This window comes from Lotus japonicus, chromosome 1, assembly GCF_012489685.1.
Source record: "Lotus japonicus ecotype B-129 chromosome 1, LjGifu_v1.2".
Taxonomy (NCBI): domain Eukaryota; kingdom Viridiplantae; phylum Streptophyta; class Magnoliopsida; order Fabales; family Fabaceae; genus Lotus; species Lotus japonicus.
The window spans coordinates 9,792,879-9,811,258 of NC_080041.1; the positions used below are offsets into that span (position 1 = coordinate 9,792,879).

Sequence of the window (18,380 nt, forward strand, 5' to 3'; positions counted from 1 at the left end):
ATATTTTTTTTGTTATATACTTAAAAGAATTTTGTAGTTTGAAACATTTTTAAGAAAAAATTGTTAGTGTTAATTTGATTTATATTTTTTTATACATCGGAGAATGAATTATATATTCTTTTTATAACATAATTTATTTTTTATTCTTTTGTATTTATCAGGAAGCATTTAGAGTGGAAGGCAATGCTTTTCCAAAGTTGACTTATAGTGCATTTTTTGACATAGACTTCCGGTGCTTGATGTATAAAAATAATCTGTTAAGCCCTTCAGCTACAATCAGGAAAAGAAAAGGAGCTAACGGATCCCCTTGACGCAACCCTTTCTCCATATTAAATTCCTCTCCTGGGCTTCCGTTCACCAAAACAGATACAGTAGCTGAACATAGACAACTTTTGATCCAATTAATCCACTTCCTGCAGAAATTCATGCGACCCATCATATATAACAGAAAATCCCATCTGACGGAGTCATACGCCTTCTCGTAATCAACTTTGAAGCATATGGTCGGCTTCTTAGCTCGTTTCGCTGCCTTGATTGCCTCATTAACCACCACAACGCTGTCCAGCATCTGTCTACCACCTAAAAAAGCGAACTGCTGCTCACTAATTAGTTTACCCATAACCTTCTTCAACCTGATAGCAAGTAGCTTTGAGATCACCTTGTACATACAGCCAATTAGAGAAATGGGGCGGAAGTCATTCAGATTCTGTGGAGCATCCACCTTCGGGATTAAAGCAATAAAGGATGCGTTGCTACCCTTCGGCCACACCCCGCGCTGCCAAAATTCGTCCACCATTCGCTTGAATTCTGGTTCTAAAAGCTTCCAAAAGCGCTGTATAAATCTAAAATTGAATCCATCCGGACCTGGGCTCTTGTCTCCTCCGCATTCCCACACAGCTTCCTTGATCTCCACAGCATCAAAACGGTTAGTTAGAAAAACATTGTCTATAGGTGTTGCTGATTTAAAAGTGACTCCATCCAGCCTTAAACAATCCCCGGTATCTGCTGCAAATTTCTTTTTAAAAAAATCAAATCAGTCACCTCCTCCTTCACCTTAAGCGGAGTTTCCTCCCACACACCATCAACCATGAGGCCAACCATTGAATTAGAGCGCCGCCTCCAATTGATCATGGAGTGAAAAAATTTGGAATTCTGGTCCCCTTCCTTTAACCATCTTGAACGAGCTTTTTGACAAAGAAGTGATTCATGGAGCTTCAGAACTGACCAGAACTCATGCAGGAGCTGTTTCCGCTCCTCAATATCACCTACTGAGAGTCCCCCTTCTTCCTCTTTTTTATCTAAATCATTAATCCGCTGCACCGCGTCATTCCTCCGTTTACGTAGATCACCAAACACCTCATGGTTCCACGACTTCAGATTTGATTTGAGAGCTTTTAGCTTTTGTTTAAGCACAAAAGCACCCCAACCATCAATATGGATTCCCTCCCAAGACTGTTTCACAAACGCCGGAAAGCGGTGGTCTTGAAACCAGCAATTCAACACATTAAAAGGCTTCGGACCCCAATCTTGCACCAGGCACCTCAAGAGCAGCGGACAATGATCTGAAATGTCCCGATTGAGGACTAGCTGGGAACAATTCGGCCAAACCTGAAGCCATTCATGAGAGACTAAGAAGCGATCAATTCTGCTTTGCGCCTGACCATTGGGCCTTAACCACGTGAATTTGCGCCCAGCCAATGGAATATCAACCAAAGACATCTCTGTAACGAAATTGTTAAACTCTGAGATTTCTCTCATCTGATGTTGTGAACCTGTTGAGATTCCCCTCCTTTCTTCCAAGCCTCGAACAGCGTTAAAATCTCCATCTAGGCACCAAACTAGAGATTGATTAAATCCTCTCCATTGTAACAAACTTGCCCACATAATCCTCTTCTCTTCCAAATTACATGATGAATACACATTAACTATCACACAGTTAACATCATCACTACCCCACGCACCAACCAAGCCTAGAAAGCCATTATCAGAAAAACTAGCAGATACCTTGAAGAGATCGTGCTTCCAGATACATAACAGGCCACCTGCTCGGTTCACCGCTGGCTGTGCAAGCCAACTGAAATCTGAGTCTCCCCAAATTTGCGCACATAACCCTCTATCCATGACTTCCAACTTTGTTTCCTGGATGCAAACTAACTCAACCTGTTCCTTTGTCACCAGCTCTCTGATCACACGTCTCTTGGCCATGCTGCCAAGACCCCTCACATTATACGTTAGGAGCTTCATGATACACCACCTGAACCCCTTGAAGGCCCTGCACCCATTGCAGTGCTAGCACCCTGCTCATCCCTTCGTTCCAATTGAACAAGCCTGCTGATGATGTCGTCTTCATTACCCTGGAATGTAATCCCCAGGTTATTCCCTTCATTCCAAATGTTCCTGGCTTCAGCTTCAACTGTATCTATTTTTCCTATCGTTTTTCAAACTGCCGATAGGTGTTGGCAAAAGCTGTGTGCGTCTAATGCGCAATTTCTTATGGGGAGGCTCTGAGAATGAACATAAAATTGCTTGGGTGAAATGGGCGGACGTATGTAAGCCCAAAGAGCTTGGGGGTTTAGGGATCAAGGATCTTTTTGCATTTAACAAAGCCTTGCTTGGGAAATGGAGATGGCGGTATTTGACAGAACCTGATAGCCTTTGGAGGAGGGTAATTGAGGCACAATCTGATCACTATTCATGTGCTTCATCTTGGTGGAATGACATTATGTCCTTATGTCCGGAAGATGTTGATGGTTGGTTCTCTGCGGGGCTGAAAAAGCAGGTTGGGGAAGGAGATCAGACAAAGTTCTGGTCTGAGGATTGGCTTGGCTCAGGAATATTATCAGCAAGGTTTCGTCGACTGTATATTTTGTCAAAAAATAAATACAGCAGCATAAAGGAGCTTGGGTTTTGGGAGAGTGGTGTTTGGAAGTGGTGGTTTGAGTGGCGTCGTTGTTTGAGAGGTCGAGAATTATCTTGGCTGCAGGATCTGGAGGTAGTCATAAATTGCGGGAGGGTGATAGAAGGGAGGGGCGACAAGTGGGTGTGGGAGCCAGGAGATGGTGGGACTTATTCTGTTAACACAGCTTACACTTTTTTGCAGGTACATCATTGGGCGGATCCGGCGTGTGACTTTACAACACTCTGGTCAGCCCCTACTCCTTCTAACGTGAGGGCCTTTGTGTGGCGGTTGGTGCTGGACCGGATTCAAACACGGGACAATCTAAGACGACGGCGGGTGCTCTTCAATCCGGAAGATCTGAGTTGTCCATTCTGTAATACGGTGGAGGAATGTAGCGCTCATATATTCTTCACTTGCACCTTCTCCACGGGCGTATGGCAAGCACTACATCACTGGTTGGGGATCTCTGTGGCCTTACCGGCTTCATCTGTGGCCAATTTTGCACAGTTCTCAAACATAGCAAGGAATAAAAATCAGCGTCTCGGGGAATTAGCTATCTGGATGGCTACTGTTTGGTCGCTTTGGCTTCAGCGGAACTCTATCATTTTCAGGAACAATGCCTTGGATCATAGCTATCTCCTTGATCTGATCCAATCTCGTTCTTGGCACTGGCTTAAAGCGAAGTTTTGCAACTTTACATACTCTCTTTTTGAGTGGAAATCTTGCCCTTTGGAGTGCATTTTTTCTCTGTAGGTTCGCTTCTATTTCAACTCCATCTCACGTTGGGGCCATCTTTAACGTGATGATGCTGCAAGGGGTTCTTATTGCTGATGTGGTAGATATCTGCTAGTTAATTGGAAGGAAAGGCTTAGGATTTTTGCTGCTATATTGGCCTACTGTGCATATGAGGAGCTATGGCATGTGGATTATTGTCGAGTTTGCTGGCCATTTTTGGTATTGTTTTGGAACTGTGTGGGTTTGATGGCTGTAGTAGCATTTACCAGGGAGGGATATAGCTTTGTTTAGTTTGTAGGGGGTTTTGCTGGTTTCATTTTTTACCAGTTTGTCTCTTAACCTTTTTCTCTTCTTTTCTCTTCTTGTCTCTCTTTTGTGTTCGGGTTTAGCACCCCTTGTGCTAGTTCAATACAATTCTTTGGCTTACCTAAAAATAATATAAATACATTCTTTTAATGAAAGGCAAAGTTATTTTTCCAAATTTGACTTTGGTGCTTGATATAAATTCATTCTTTTAATGCTAGATATATATGCCAAAAACTATTAATGCTAGATATAGAGTACTCCCTCAAATTCTGGTGCGCCTAGTAAAATTTTCCTTTTTTATAATAAGTAAATTTTTTTTTGGAAGTAATATACAATAAATAATTAATGCTATACTCTTAGTCAAATTGGTCCTTGTCATCTATGGAGCACTCTCTCCTTTATATAGACTACACTCTCCCCACTATTTTTCATCTTTTATCATCAAACATTCTCTTCATTCTGGATTTAGTTTGCTTTTGAAAAATGGCTTCTAAGGGAAACCTACTCATTCTTGGCCTCTTTGCCATGGATATTTTGATCTCCTTTCAAGTGGCAGCTAGGGACTTGGCTAAGACTTCCTCAACCTCCAAAGCAGGCCCATTTGCATTAATTTCACCTAATTACCATGAATATAACCTTTTTACGAAAAAAAGTTATGGGGTTACGGGCATTGGACTGTGGACTTCTCCATTTGCATTTTTCCACATGCTTGAATAAAACATGTGCTATTCAATCATACATTACTATTTTCATGTCAAACTTGATCATGACACATGATTTGATTTTTCATTCTTCATGTTTGCAGTTGAGATGATTCAAGAGCGAAATAATGTAGGTCATGTCAAGCATTACAAAAATACAAGCCCGGGGTGATCATGTTCATTCTCCAAATCACAAGATCAGTGTTGACTGCGATTATGATTATTTCGGGATACCCGGCTGGGGATTTGGTGGCGGTATGCCTAGAGAAGGTGGTATGCCGGGTGGTGGCATGGGTGGAATGCCTGGTGGCGGTGGGATGCCCGGTGGTGGCATGCATGGTGGCGGTGAGATGTCGGGTATGGGTGGCACACCTGGTGGCGGTGGGGCGCCAGGTGGCGGCATGGGTGGCATGCCTGGTGGTGGTGGGACACCAGGTGGTGGCATGGGTGGTATGCCTGGTAGTGGGGCTCCAGTTGTCGGTGGGGCACCAGGTGGCGGTGAGGCACCGGGTGGGGGCTTGGGTGGTGCGCCTGGTGGTGGGGCTCCATGTGGCGGCATGGGTGGCACGCCAAGTGGCGGTGGGGCACCTGGTGGGGGTATTGGTGGTACGCCTGGTGGTGGTATGTCTGGTGGTGGGGCTCCAAGTGTTGGTGAGACAACAGGTGGCGACATGGGTACGCTTGGTGGTGGGGCTCCAGGTGGCGGCAGGGGTGGCACACTAGGCGGCGGTGGGGCACCTGGTGGGGGCATGGGTGGTACGCCTGGTGGTGGGGCTTCAGGTGGCGTCATGGGTGGCACGCCAAGCGGCGATGAGGCACCAGGTGGCAGCATGGGTGGCATGCCAAGTGGCGGCGCAGGTGGCACACTTGGTGGTGGAATGCCAGGTGGCAGAATGAGTGGCATGCCTTGATGGCGGTGGTCGTTATTTCTAAAGTTATTTTACCATGAAAATAAATGTTGATAATATAATTGTAAGGTACTTGTAAATTGAACACAATTAGTGAAACTTTAACCACCTTAACAAAGTTCGTGTTGCCTAATTTTCGCTTTAGCATTATGAGTCATAAATGTTTCCATTCAGCCCTTTTTATCATTATGTCTTATTGATTGAGACAAACACATTATTTTTGCTCTCCCTTCTCTCTTCCCACCATGTACATCTCTATGTAATCTTGAACACTGATCAAGCACCATGTGATCAACCGCCAAGTCTCTCAGATCGATATAAACAACAATAGTTTCCCTAATTGTTATCTCAGCAAAAATATACATACTAATATAATTACATTAGTGAAAAAAGAATACTAATATACGTTTAGGAACTAAAGGATGAAACAAAAACTGAAAATGCATATTTACAATGAACCAAACACACATATAGATATATTAACCATTACAAATGGTTTAATAGCTCTAATTTTTTTTTGCAATCCATTTCAACGAACCTGTAACACAATTTCAATATGGTCTATTATGCTAGAAATGCCAACCAAGTTTGATGATTAATGGACTGAATTAAAGCTAAGAGCTTTAATTGAGAATTTCAAGTTAAATCTATATATATATATATGTAAAGGAGACTTGAGGTTTTGCATGTATTAAATGCATTAAACCATAAAGCTCCCATACATTTATATTAAATACATTAAAAAATAACATAAAACATTAAATATATTAAAAACTAAAAAAATATATATATATAATTAAAAACTATTCAACTACCTATATTAAATAACAACATTCATAAACTTAAAATTTACTTGACTTTTGTATTTCACAAATATTAAAAATTAAATTCAATAAGAAAATAATACTTACTAATAGATAATTTAGAAAAAATAGTTTAAAAATATATATATATATATATATATATATATATGTAAAGCTCACTTGAGCTATATGTATTAAGGGCATTAAATAAAGAAGTTAAATAAATTAAATTTCTATTCAACTTTCAATATGATGTAACTTTTGAAATATGTCAAGCTTTTTGTTTTTTTGACTTTACACATGTCAGTATAATGTAACATTTGAATTATAAATTATATGTAATAATTTTTTTTATTAAATACATTAAATATAAAGATTGAAAACTGAAATAAATTAACTAGAGCCTATTTAGCTACCCATGCTAAATACAAATAAAATTATAAACTAAATTTTGAATTTTTTTTACATTACTCATTTACTATATATTTATTTCAGGAAAAAAATAATGAATTGTAAAAAAACTACACTAAATCATATGGGAGTACTATATATTAAATAGTAAAAATAAAAAATACATTAAATAATAAAAAACCCACGTTCGTATCAATTGTATTAAGTGTTAATTATAAATTTAAGTTACTTATAAAAGAACAGTTTATTCAGTATTAGTTAAAAAAGTTAGAATATTAATTATCAATCATAAATTGAAGGGGAGAAAGTTAAAATAAAACTAAGTAATATTTGAATATACAAAAAATATTGAGTTAAAATTAATTATAATAAATTAATATTTATTAAAAAATAATTAAGAAAAAGTAGTCTTTAAATAAAAAGTGGTGCTCTCTATAAGTATTTATCATTAACTATAATATGTGTGCATTCGTTGAAAAAATTCTTTAAATATAATTTTTGATCTATTATATATAAGTAGAAATGACTTGAGAATGAATAACAGATTAAAACAATTATGACCAAATTTGAATTAATTTAAATTTAACAAATAATTTTTTACTCTAAGGGAAGTAGAATGATTGTCCATATTGACCAAATTTTTTACTCTAACAAAGCTGGATCTATTGAACATATATGAAACTATTGCTTGGTTTGTACGTTTTGGTGAGTCAAAGGGAAGTAGAATGATTGTCCATATGATTTGGAACAATTTGCTAGAGGCTTTGAGCGTATTGAATGACCACAAAAACAAAAGATGTCACAAACAATGTATTAGGAGCGACCGCCAGCCACTGTTTTGAAGTTTAATGTGGATAAGGAGTCGAAAGGAAACTCAGTGGTGAGTGGTATTGGTGGGGTTTTATGGATCAAGGAGGGGGTGTTAGGTTAGTTTGCAAAAGGACCTGAAATGTTGTGGGCTTTTGACGAATGTTCAAGTAGTGTTACACGCTTTGTTGTTTAATTTATTTAGCAATTTAATTTTTCAAATGTGGTGATTGAAAGTGATTCATCCTTAGTGGTTGGGTGAGTGTCTAGGGGAGATAGGAGCTCATGGAAATTGGAACATGTATTTAATCATATAGATCATCTGATGCCTATAATTCAATGTGTTAGTGTGGTGCATGTATTGCGTGAGAGAAACATTGTAAACAATTTTTTGTCAAACTAAGGGTGGTAAGGAACAACAGATATCGGTCTGTTGTGATCCAATGTCATTATCTAAGTGAGAAGGTTGTTCTCATTTTTATTGCGTTTCAATAAAGTTTTTTTTTTAAATATCAATTATTAAATTTGAGTATTAGTAATTATTTAGATCTAAATAACTCTAATTCTATTCAATCAAATGTCTCACATCCATTATTATTTAATTTATTATATTTTATAATTAAATATGTTTTAATATTTGTATATATTTTTTATAATTTGGAGTGCCAGAGGCCCATAATATTTATATTTATTAAAATTATGATAATCATATATAATTTTAAAAATATTATCAATAAACCCGTGCAACGCACGGGTACCATTTCTAGTAGAGAATGTAATTTATAAAATAAAACAGATCACCACTTTTAATTATGATTAATCAATATATAATTATTACACAAAAAAAAGGATATCTTTCTCTCCAGCCCCAAAACAGGGGGGAATTTCCTCCACTACAACACAAGAGAAAAGTCAGCAATGCACAACAGAAAAAACGATGTGGGACTATAAAGAGCCCACAAACTCTCCAAACGCGTCTTGAACAGGGAATAACACCTACTCTGGAGAAAGCAAGACCTCGAAAGGCTCACAGCAGGCAAAGCAAGAAAGAAAGCAACAAAGAGATCAACCATGGGAACGAGTATAAGTAAGGCATATCAACAAAAGCTCCCAAGCTGGAGACTAATTACTTTTCCAAGTTAGTAACAACCCTAAGCACCCGCTAGGACTCCAATTCCACTCATAAGGAGAGAATTTGAAACCCATTTATCCTAGGTAAGCTTTTTCATTTCTCTAATGTATAAGTTGAATGTATGCATTTATTTATCACTCTTTTATTTGTGAATCACAGGCAATGAGTGCTGTGAACGTTTGGCATACTATGGCATTGCAAAAAATCTTGTTACCTATCTTACCCGCAAACTACATGAAGGAAATGTCTCTGCTGCAAGAAATGTCACCACATGGCAAGGCACTTGTTATCTTACACCTCTCATTGGAGCTGTTCTAGCAGATTCTTACTGGGGACGATACTGGACAATTGCTGTTTTCTCCACAATTTATTTTATTGTAAGTACAAACTAAGATAGCACTATTCTCATAGTAAAATGTTTCTCCACACCCATCTCTTTTTTCGATATACATCTGAATATGTCCTGACACAATTTCTTAAGAGAGATGAAGCAAAGTTCATGTTTCCATTGTGTAGAGGTTTCATCTTTGCATAGAATTTGTAGGCTTGGTCAATGAATATGCATTATACAATATTTTTAAAACAATGTAATTTGTGATGTGATAAAATGCTATCGAACCATTCCTGCTCTTGTTTGTATTTGGAATATAAATTCTTTTCAACTGCCATATTAATTGATAAGAAATGGTGAAGTATATGGAAGAAAAGCAAACACTGTGCTGTCAAAGATATTGAGTTGTTCAACCGATCTTTACTAGCAAAATGTAGGTGGTGACTGTTAGAAATCTGGTTGTGATAATCCTGGATAATGTCAAGAATCGTGAGCGTCCACTTTCCGAACAAATTATTTCGACCCTATAATTGCCCGGGTTCACGAAATCTTTGTTGGGATAATACTTGACAATCAATCTATTTCTTGGCACAAGAGAACAGATAAAGAAAGTAGAGAGATATGTTTTTCGTAATTCTGTTTTCTGTATTCTGATTTCTGTTTTCTGTACCAATTCCTTAGGCTGCAAGTAACCTTATATAAGAGGTTGCACGAATGATCACAACTGTTCGAAAATAAGTCACAATTTTTCAAACAATTTCAAACTAGGGTCACAATTTCAAGCGGGACCCAGCCAGGGGCTCCGCCCCTTGGACTCCGGTTCGTATTCGCAGTCAATTATGTGTTGGCTCACCGAGCGTGCACTCCGCACTAACCTGACTCGATTCCGAGCCTAACGCGTAATTGCATCAGCCTATAGTGGATCACATTACTACTAAAATACATTGATGATTCTAAAATCACCAACAGTGACTTATTGGTGGTGAGGGTGGTATGTGGAAAAAAGTTATGTACTATAAGTATAAGGCTAATGAGTGGGTTAATAGTGTTGCGGTGGCTGCTACCGGCTCAGTTTGGTGGCGAGACCCCTGGCTGGCCTTGGCGGTGAGGAGACTTGGTTCGAGGGACTATTGAGTAAAAGAATAGGTGATGGAGGGACAACAAAGTTCTGGGAAGAACTGTGGGTGAAAGGAGAGGCGAGTCTCAAGCTGAAATATAAGAGAATTTATAATATCTCTCTCCAGCACCAATCTTCAATTAAGGAAATGGGACGGTGGGAGGGTGATTCTTGGAGCTGGAACCTTGTTTGGAGGAGGAATTTGTTTGCTTGGGAGGCTAATCAGCTTGAGAATATGATGAGGGATATTAGTATAGTTGCACTAAAGCGAGAGGACCATGATTCATGGATTTGGGATGCTGCTTCAGATGGGGTATTCTCCGTTAAATCTGCTTACGAAGTGTTGTTGGGACCAACACTAGTGGAAGCCAGCCCTGTTTTCAAAAAACTACGGAAGATTGTTGCCCCTTGAAAGGCACTTTCCTTCATTTGGAGAGTGATGCTTGATAGGATTCAAACTAAAATCAATCTGAAGAGAAGATGTATCTTACAACAAGGACCCCAATGCTTATGTGTTTTGTGCCAACATCATGAAGAGATATGAACTCATCTTCTCTTGCCCTTTTGCTTGGCAAGTTTGGATGGAGATTTATAATTGGTTAGGTGTTGTGTCGGTTATTTAGGAGGATCCTAGAGCTCATTTTGATCAGCATGGGCAGGTGACATTTTGAGATATTGATTCGGTGTGATGGACTGTATGGGCTGTTTTCGTGTGGTCTATTTGAATTTAGAGAAATGAGACTATGTTCGGAGGAGTGCAGGCGAATGTAGAGAAGACTGTGGACCTAATAAAATTCAGATCTTGCAAATGGCTTCACTGTTAAGAAGAAGTGTTTCAAATTTTTTGCTTATGAGTGGAATTGGATTCCTAGCGGGTGCTTATAGGGTTGTTACCAACTTGGAAAAGTAGTTAGTCTCCGGCTTGGAAGCTTATGTTGATATGCCTTACTTATACTCCTTCCCATGGTTGATCCCTTTGTTGCTTGGCCAGCTGTGAGCCTTTCGAGGTCTTGCTTTCTTCTGAATAGGTGTTGGTCCCTATTCAAGACGCGTTTGGAGAGTTTGTGGGCTCTTCATAGTCCCACATCATTTTTTCTGTTGTGCATTGTTGGCTTTTCTCTTGTGTTGCAGTGGAGGGGTTTCCCGTGTTTTGGCTTTGTTTTTGTTTTCATTTTTTGACCTTGTACTGTGGGTTGTAGCACCCCTAAGTCCTACCATTCTTTAATTCATTTTGAAAACACCAAAAAAAATCTTAAAAGATTAATCAATATAGTTTCAAACATTTTTAAGAAGAACTTATCAGAGCTAATTTGATTTATTTTTGGTTCTTTGTATTGCTGATCAGTTCAAGAAATTGAAGGAAGCATTTAGAGTCATAAATTGAAAGTTATCTTTCCAAGTTGACTTTCGTGTTCGATAAGAATACATATATTCTTTCTTTTCAATTTAATGCTAGATGTATAGTAGTACTCCATCCAATTCTGGTGCACCATACATAAATTTTTTTTTTTTATGTATCTTCTCTTGACGCATATACAATAAATAATTAATGCTATAGTCAAACTGGGGGGTCGATCCACAGAACATTTTCTTCTATATATACACAACATTTTCCACACTAATTTTCACATCTTAATTTTATCATCAAACATTTTCTCCATTCTTCTTTTAGTTTACTTTTGAGAAATGGCTTCCAAGAAACACCTACTCATGATCATAGGCCTCTTTGTCATGGTTATCTTGATCTCCTCTGAAGTGGCAGCCAGGAACTTGGCTAAGACTTCCTCAACATCCAGAGAAGGTTAACTTGCATTTCTCTTACAATTCTCATGATCATTAAGTTTTTTTTAGGAAAAAGTTTCATACGGTTTCTGTTGGGATTATGGACTTCTCCATTTACATTTTCCCATTCTTGAATAAATTAAAGCATGTGTTAGTATTCAACTATACGTACATTACTATATATTTTCATGTAAAAAACTTGATGACACATTATTTTATTTCTTCAATGGTTCTTGTCTTTGCAGCTGAGATTGTTAACGAGCAAAATGGTGAAGGTTCTGTCAAGCATGACAATAGTACAAGACTAGGGCGTGATGATGGTCATTCTTCAAATTACACAGTCAATACTTTTGACGATGGTTCTGAGGGTGGCGTAGAGCTTCCTGGTGGTGGAATACCTAGCGGTGGGATGCCCGGTGGCGGTGGGATGCCAGGCATGGGATTGCCTGGTCGTGGCTTGCCTCCTGGTAGTGCTGGGAGTATTCCTGTGCCCAGTGCTGGAGGTGGTACGCCGCCTTGTGATGACATCTTTGGTTTATTTGGTTGTCCTGGAGGCAATTGGTGGCCATGGACGCCTAGTGGTGGCATACCTAGTGAGGGTGGAGGTGGAACTCCCCCTGGTGGCGAGGGAGGCAATTGGTGGCCATGGACGCCTAGTGGTGGCATACCTAGTGAGGGTGGAGGTGGAACTCCCCTTGGTGGCGGCGGCTATGATGGTAGTGGTGGCGACATTCCTGGTGGTGGGGGGATCCCTAGTCAGGGTGGTGGAGTGCCCCCTGGTGGGGGTGGTAGTGGTTACGTTGGTGCCCATGTCTAAGTTATTTCAATCAAATATTATGTTACTTGTTTAATAATAATGTGGTACTTGTTCTAATTTGATATTCACAAGTGATATGAAACTTTGTCCTCCTTAATTAATAAGATTGTGTTGCAAGAATTTTCGCTTAGCTTTATGAATCATGCTGCCTTAAGCCTTGCTAATTGAATGTGTTATTTTATCCTATTTTAACAACCTTCATTTTCAATTATTAGTACGAATCAGAAAGCATAAATTATTCAACTGGAAAATTAGCAGTGTCAATAAGAAAAGCCATGCTTTAAATTGATCTGGCCAGAGAGGGACTTAAACATGGATCAAACTTTAATTTTAATATGCAGAGTGATATTGGACAAAAACATTCAGAGTGATCATATTGATTATTAAATGTTAAATTCGTTCAAAAAAAAAAATAATGAATGTTAAATTACATAATGGAGAAAGAAATTGATTTCAGTAGCCCAAATCCACTATAAAAAAAACCTATGCTTGGCTGAGCATTAACTGTTTAGGTTCTCTTTGAGTTCCCCACAACTAGGATGGAAGTAGGTCATACTGCCGACAGGGACCTATGACCTACCCTACATCAGACTCAGGCATCAGGCCATGTTAAGCACATGCCGGCCTATTTAAAAAATATAAATTTATTTTATTAATTTTACATTAAACTTCTATTATAATATCTCAAATTTATATACTTATTGACTTATTTATATGTTTAAGCATGTTAGACTATATAATTATTTAACTATATAAACATTTATAGATAGAGACTGATGACATATGTACTTTAAGCATGTTAGCTATAAGTTTGTTAACATGTTTACAAATAGATTTGTTGGTTTACTTGAACGTCATATGATAAACCAGACCTTTAAATAGGCTACCGAGTTAGGCCATACTTTCAACAGATCAAGACTCAGGTAAAAAAAAAAAACCTATAGCAGATAAAGGTCAGGCTCAGGCCTTAAAACTTTGAAACGTACTAGACCTATTTAAGCAAAGTCTAGCATATTTCCACCCCTATCAACGGCCTGCTCTCTTGATTTCCCTACCTTCATTTGTTTTCTAACAACTATTAACTCATTTATTGAGCAACATTGTGTAAGTCTTGTGAAACACTTTAAATGTATATAAGAGTAAAAGTTCGAATCCTGTAAAATCCATTTATTTCAAAAGATATGTAACCGTTTTTTTGAATGATAATGAAATCTCTTAAAGATTAAAAAAAAACTCATTTATTGTGCTAGTGCTTTCACGTAGAAGGAATACAAGCCTACAATGTTGATCTTTGACGTTCCATTTAGGTACAAGTCCAGACAGAGAAAGTTTAACTCGAGCACTCCACACTTGACTTGAGGGGGCGAGAGTGATAAAAGTAATCCACATTGCCTAGTTCACCAACTAAATGAGTGCATATATATATATATATATAAATATATATTTTGCTCATTTGGCCACCAGTCTTCACGGGGAAATGGACCCCACATGACTAATCTGTCTCGGGATACGGTAGTGATATCTCTGGCCACAAATGTTTATATATATATATATATATATATATATATATATATATTTTGGATGTTCCAAGTTCAAATTCCTTAAAATATTTGAGCGGGTGTTAAACTTCCCACCCCAGTCATTAAATTTCTCTCCTCAACTAATTTCCTAAAACCCAAAAAATACCCTCATTTTTTCAGAACACAAAGAAGTTGAATGTTTAATTTTAGTTTCAGGATTTATTTCCCGGAAGCTTCCGAGAAATAAGTCTCGGAACACAAAAATCGAATTATTTACATCGTTGGAAGCATTGAGCAGCATTCCGAATTTTAAATTCCCAGAATGCCACTCACAAGGGTCCTGTGATTACAAATCCCAAAATGTATTAAAAACGAGGGCATTATAAACAATCACACTTTAAAGTGGGGTGGGAAATTGGTTGATGGGGGCGGAAAATTTAATGCACTTTTTGAGCTGCAACTACACACCCATATTCAAGCCCACTCTCTCAAAACCAACAGCACAGTTTTGGGCCCTCCATGCACCAAACCCAACAACTATTACCCATGATTTCTTCCATAATTTTGTATAGAAATATGTTTATTTCTATTTTTCCTAATTTAATTTTAGACGTGATAAAATTACATTCGTACGTTCATAGTAGCAATCAATTTGCATATTCCATAATTGGCTTGCCAGTTGCCATCATCTTGTAAACTTGCTTACCTCAATTTTATACACGTGTCATTGTTTAAATCTACAATGCTTCAATAGGTGCTGATAAGGATAATTTACAATTACCCCTTCCCCAAATCCTCGCAATCAGCCAAACACTACACATGAATATAAGCAAGAGACAAATCGTAAATTAAGGAAGTGAATTAAATGATTTCTGGCATTTACTTAAGCCATCTTGTATATTCTATCATTTATCTTCTCCCATTATCTCTATAAATACTAGTGTAGATCAAATGCTTCCTTCATAGTTCAAACTTCATACATAACAAGTCTTAAATCAACCTCACTAGCAAAGATGAATACCAAGCTCTTTTTCTTCTTGTGCTTCCTCTCCGCACTACTTCTAATATCTGCTATGGCAGCAAATGAGCCATCGAAAGAAGAAGCAGAAGGTATATATACGTAAATAGTTGCATATATATATAGTTACCATGCATGCACATACAAATACGATTGCTTTCATCTTCGTAGTGATTTCCTCCTTATCCTATTTGGTCATGTCATTTAAAAATTATACATGTAAAATTATAATTATCATACATGGCATGATTTGATTGACACCCTAAATATTACACCCCATTTGTAGTTCTACTTTTTCCCTCCATGTTATATCATATATAATATATTATCCATAATCCATCACATTTGTTTATCCATAAAACATTCTCCTTTAATTTTTCTTTGAAAAAATGGGTTGAAAGAATATTTTTTAAAGGGGTTCTCTGTGTGCAGCAATGAAAGCAACTATGGCAGCAGAGGAATCAAATGAGGAAATTGGATTAGATGGCTGGGGACGGGGTGGAGGATACTGGGGCGGACGTGGCGGAGGATATGATTATGGACGTGGAGGTGGCTGGGGGCATGGCGGCGGATATGATTATGGACGTGGAGGTGGCTGGGGGCGTGGCGGCGGAGGTTGGGGACGTGGCGGTGGCTGGGGACGTGGAGGCGGAGGTTGGGGACGTGGTGGTGGTGGCTGGTAATTAAACCATGTAGAACCAACTAGTATATGAAATAAAGTGCGTGGATTGTATATTCCATGCAATGTCTGTAATAGGTTGAGTAGTGTCTTGTGTCAAACACACATGACATGTATCTTTGTACTGTACCTATTATCAGTTTACATGAATAAAAAGTACTAACGGTTTCAAATCATGCTATTTTTATAATTGGTTGCATTTCACACTTTGTGTGTCTAGTTATAACTCGATCACTAATAACTAAATTAGTAATTAAATATAGCAATTTCAAATAAAATAAATCAGATATGATTCATTCGCACGTTCATTTGATTTTCACTACCCTTTCTATTTATCTCTTTATAATTCTCTTTCAATCATACTATAAATTGCATCGCTTATAAAAAAAAACTATAAATTGCACCAATTACTTTTTTTTCTTCTTAATTATTTCTCTTTTCAACCTCATTTCCACTTCAGAAAGAACAAAATTGAAACTTTATCGAACTACAAATCATGTGAGGCATTTGATCAATACTTTAATGAGTGTAATGAATGGTCATATCCTAAAGCTAGACAAAACTTTCTATAAGAAAGTTTGATTTCATAGATCCGTTCTTATATCTTACATTGATTTGGTTTGGATCATTGCGTTCATAAGGTTAAATCTAAAACGATGAGCATCCCTACTTTTATGATTTAAGAAAGCTTGATTTGTGAGATAACCTTAAAAATATCTTTATTTTGGGAAGCTCAACAGGAATTGATTCCTGAATTCCCGACCTAATACTTAGGTTTTTTATTTGTAAGCGACCTAATACTTACGTAGTTCTGATAATATTCTTTTTGATATTTTGTGTTCTTTAATTTATATTTTCTAGAGATTTTTTAATTTTAGATAAACAAAACTTTTTTTTGAAACAATTAAAACTAAGTGAATATAAAAGAAAAACTAAACAAAACAAAAGGTTGGGCCTTCCAGTGCAGTTCCAAATCAATATTCATCTCGTTTTATTTTTCGTTTTATTATTTTAGAAAACAAAAAAAAACACTAATACCTAATACATTGACAAAAAATCATAATATACCTATTGACAAAATGGATGAACAGGTGGCCGGGATATGCTCAAGAGGTTTTGCAAAGGGACATATCTGACCATTGCTCCCTACTGTTTAGAAGGGTTAATTACAATTGGGGGCCAAAGCCCTTCCGTGTGTTAAACTGCTGGTTTGATGATCACAGGTTCAAAGGTTTTGTTGAGAAATCATGGCAGGAGATTCAGTTGAAGGGAGGGGGGCATATGTTCTGAAGGAAAAATTAAAATGTCTGAAAACTTAAACTCAAACAGTGGAACCGAGATGTTTATGGTGACCTGCTTACAAGAAGGAAGGAGATAGTCGATAAATTGAATGTTCTTGAGAAGAAGGTAGAGGAGAGTACCTTAGAGGAGGAAGAGATAAAACATCGAAAAGAATGTGGGATTGAATTCTGGCAGTGTGCGAGAAGGATTGAATCTTTAGCCCACCAAAAATCCAGAATAAATTGGGTGAAAGAAGGGGATGCCAACACGAAGTATTTCCATGCGATGATTAATTACAGAAGAAAGAAAAACTCTTTACCTGGGCTTCAGGTGGATGGTGTTTGGCTGGAAGATCCGAATTCAGTAAAGGAAGCAGTTAAATGTTTTTTTGCACAGAAGTTTAAAACTTCAAGGTGGAATCGTCCTCGCTTGGATGGTGTCCCTTTCAAGCTTATATCTGAGGCAAATGCAAACCTGCTAGAGGAAAATTTTTCTGCAGAGGAAATCAAGGCAGCAGTATGGAGCTGTGAGGGAGATAAAAGTTCAGGGCCAGATGGCATTAATTTCAGATTTATTAAATCATTCTGGAATGCTTTAGAAGCTAATTTTCTGAGAATGACGGTTGAATTTCATGAGCATGGAACCTGGCCCCGTGGTGCAAACGCTTCTTTTATTGCTCTCATCCCAAAGGTGGCGTCGCCTAAAGGGCTACATGAATTCCGACCTATATCGCTAATTAACTGCATGTACAAGGTGATGTCGAAAGTGCTCGCAATCAGACTCAGGAATGTTATCTGCACTGTTATTGATATCTGTCAATCTGCATTTATTGGGGGTAGAAATTTACTGGATAGTGTATTGGTTGTGAACGAGGCAATACTTGAGGCACGTAAGAGGAAAAAACCAACCTTTATCATGAAAGTAGATTTTGAAAAGGCTTACGACACAGTTGACTGGGACTTCTTGTGTTATATGCTCCGAAGGATGAATTTTGGTGGTAAATGGATTAGTTGGATCTTGGGCTGTCTGAAATTAGCATCTGTATCTGTCCTAGTAAATGACAGCCCTACTGGGGAGTTTGTTATGGAGAAAGGTCTCCGCCAAGGAGATCCCCTTGCTCTATTTTTTTTTCT

General features: G+C 37.8%; 3 protein-coding genes across 3 annotated transcripts; 1 reads left to right on the forward strand and 2 right to left on the reverse strand.

Moving 5' to 3' along the window:
• Window positions 1-202: 202 nt before the first annotated feature.
• Window positions 203-796, reverse strand: LOC130719357 (secreted RxLR effector protein 78-like). Its single transcript, XM_057570004.1, has one exon. The coding sequence runs from the start codon at window positions 794-796 to the stop codon at window positions 203-205; it is 594 nt and encodes a 197-aa protein (XP_057425987.1).
• A 188-nt stretch (window positions 797-984) lies between these two features.
• On the reverse strand, window positions 985-2,244 carry LOC130719419 (uncharacterized). Its single transcript, XM_057570073.1, has one exon. It carries the CDS (start codon window positions 2,242-2,244, stop codon window positions 985-987), a length of 1,260 nt encoding a protein of 419 aa, XP_057426056.1.
• A 2,534-nt stretch (window positions 2,245-4,778) lies between these two features.
• On the forward strand, window positions 4,779-5,552 carry LOC130719540 (glycine-rich protein 5-like). The gene has a single exon (XM_057570184.1). It carries the CDS (start codon window positions 4,779-4,781, stop codon window positions 5,550-5,552), a length of 774 nt encoding a protein of 257 aa, XP_057426167.1.
• The last annotated feature ends 12,828 nt before the right edge of the window (window positions 5,553-18,380 follow it).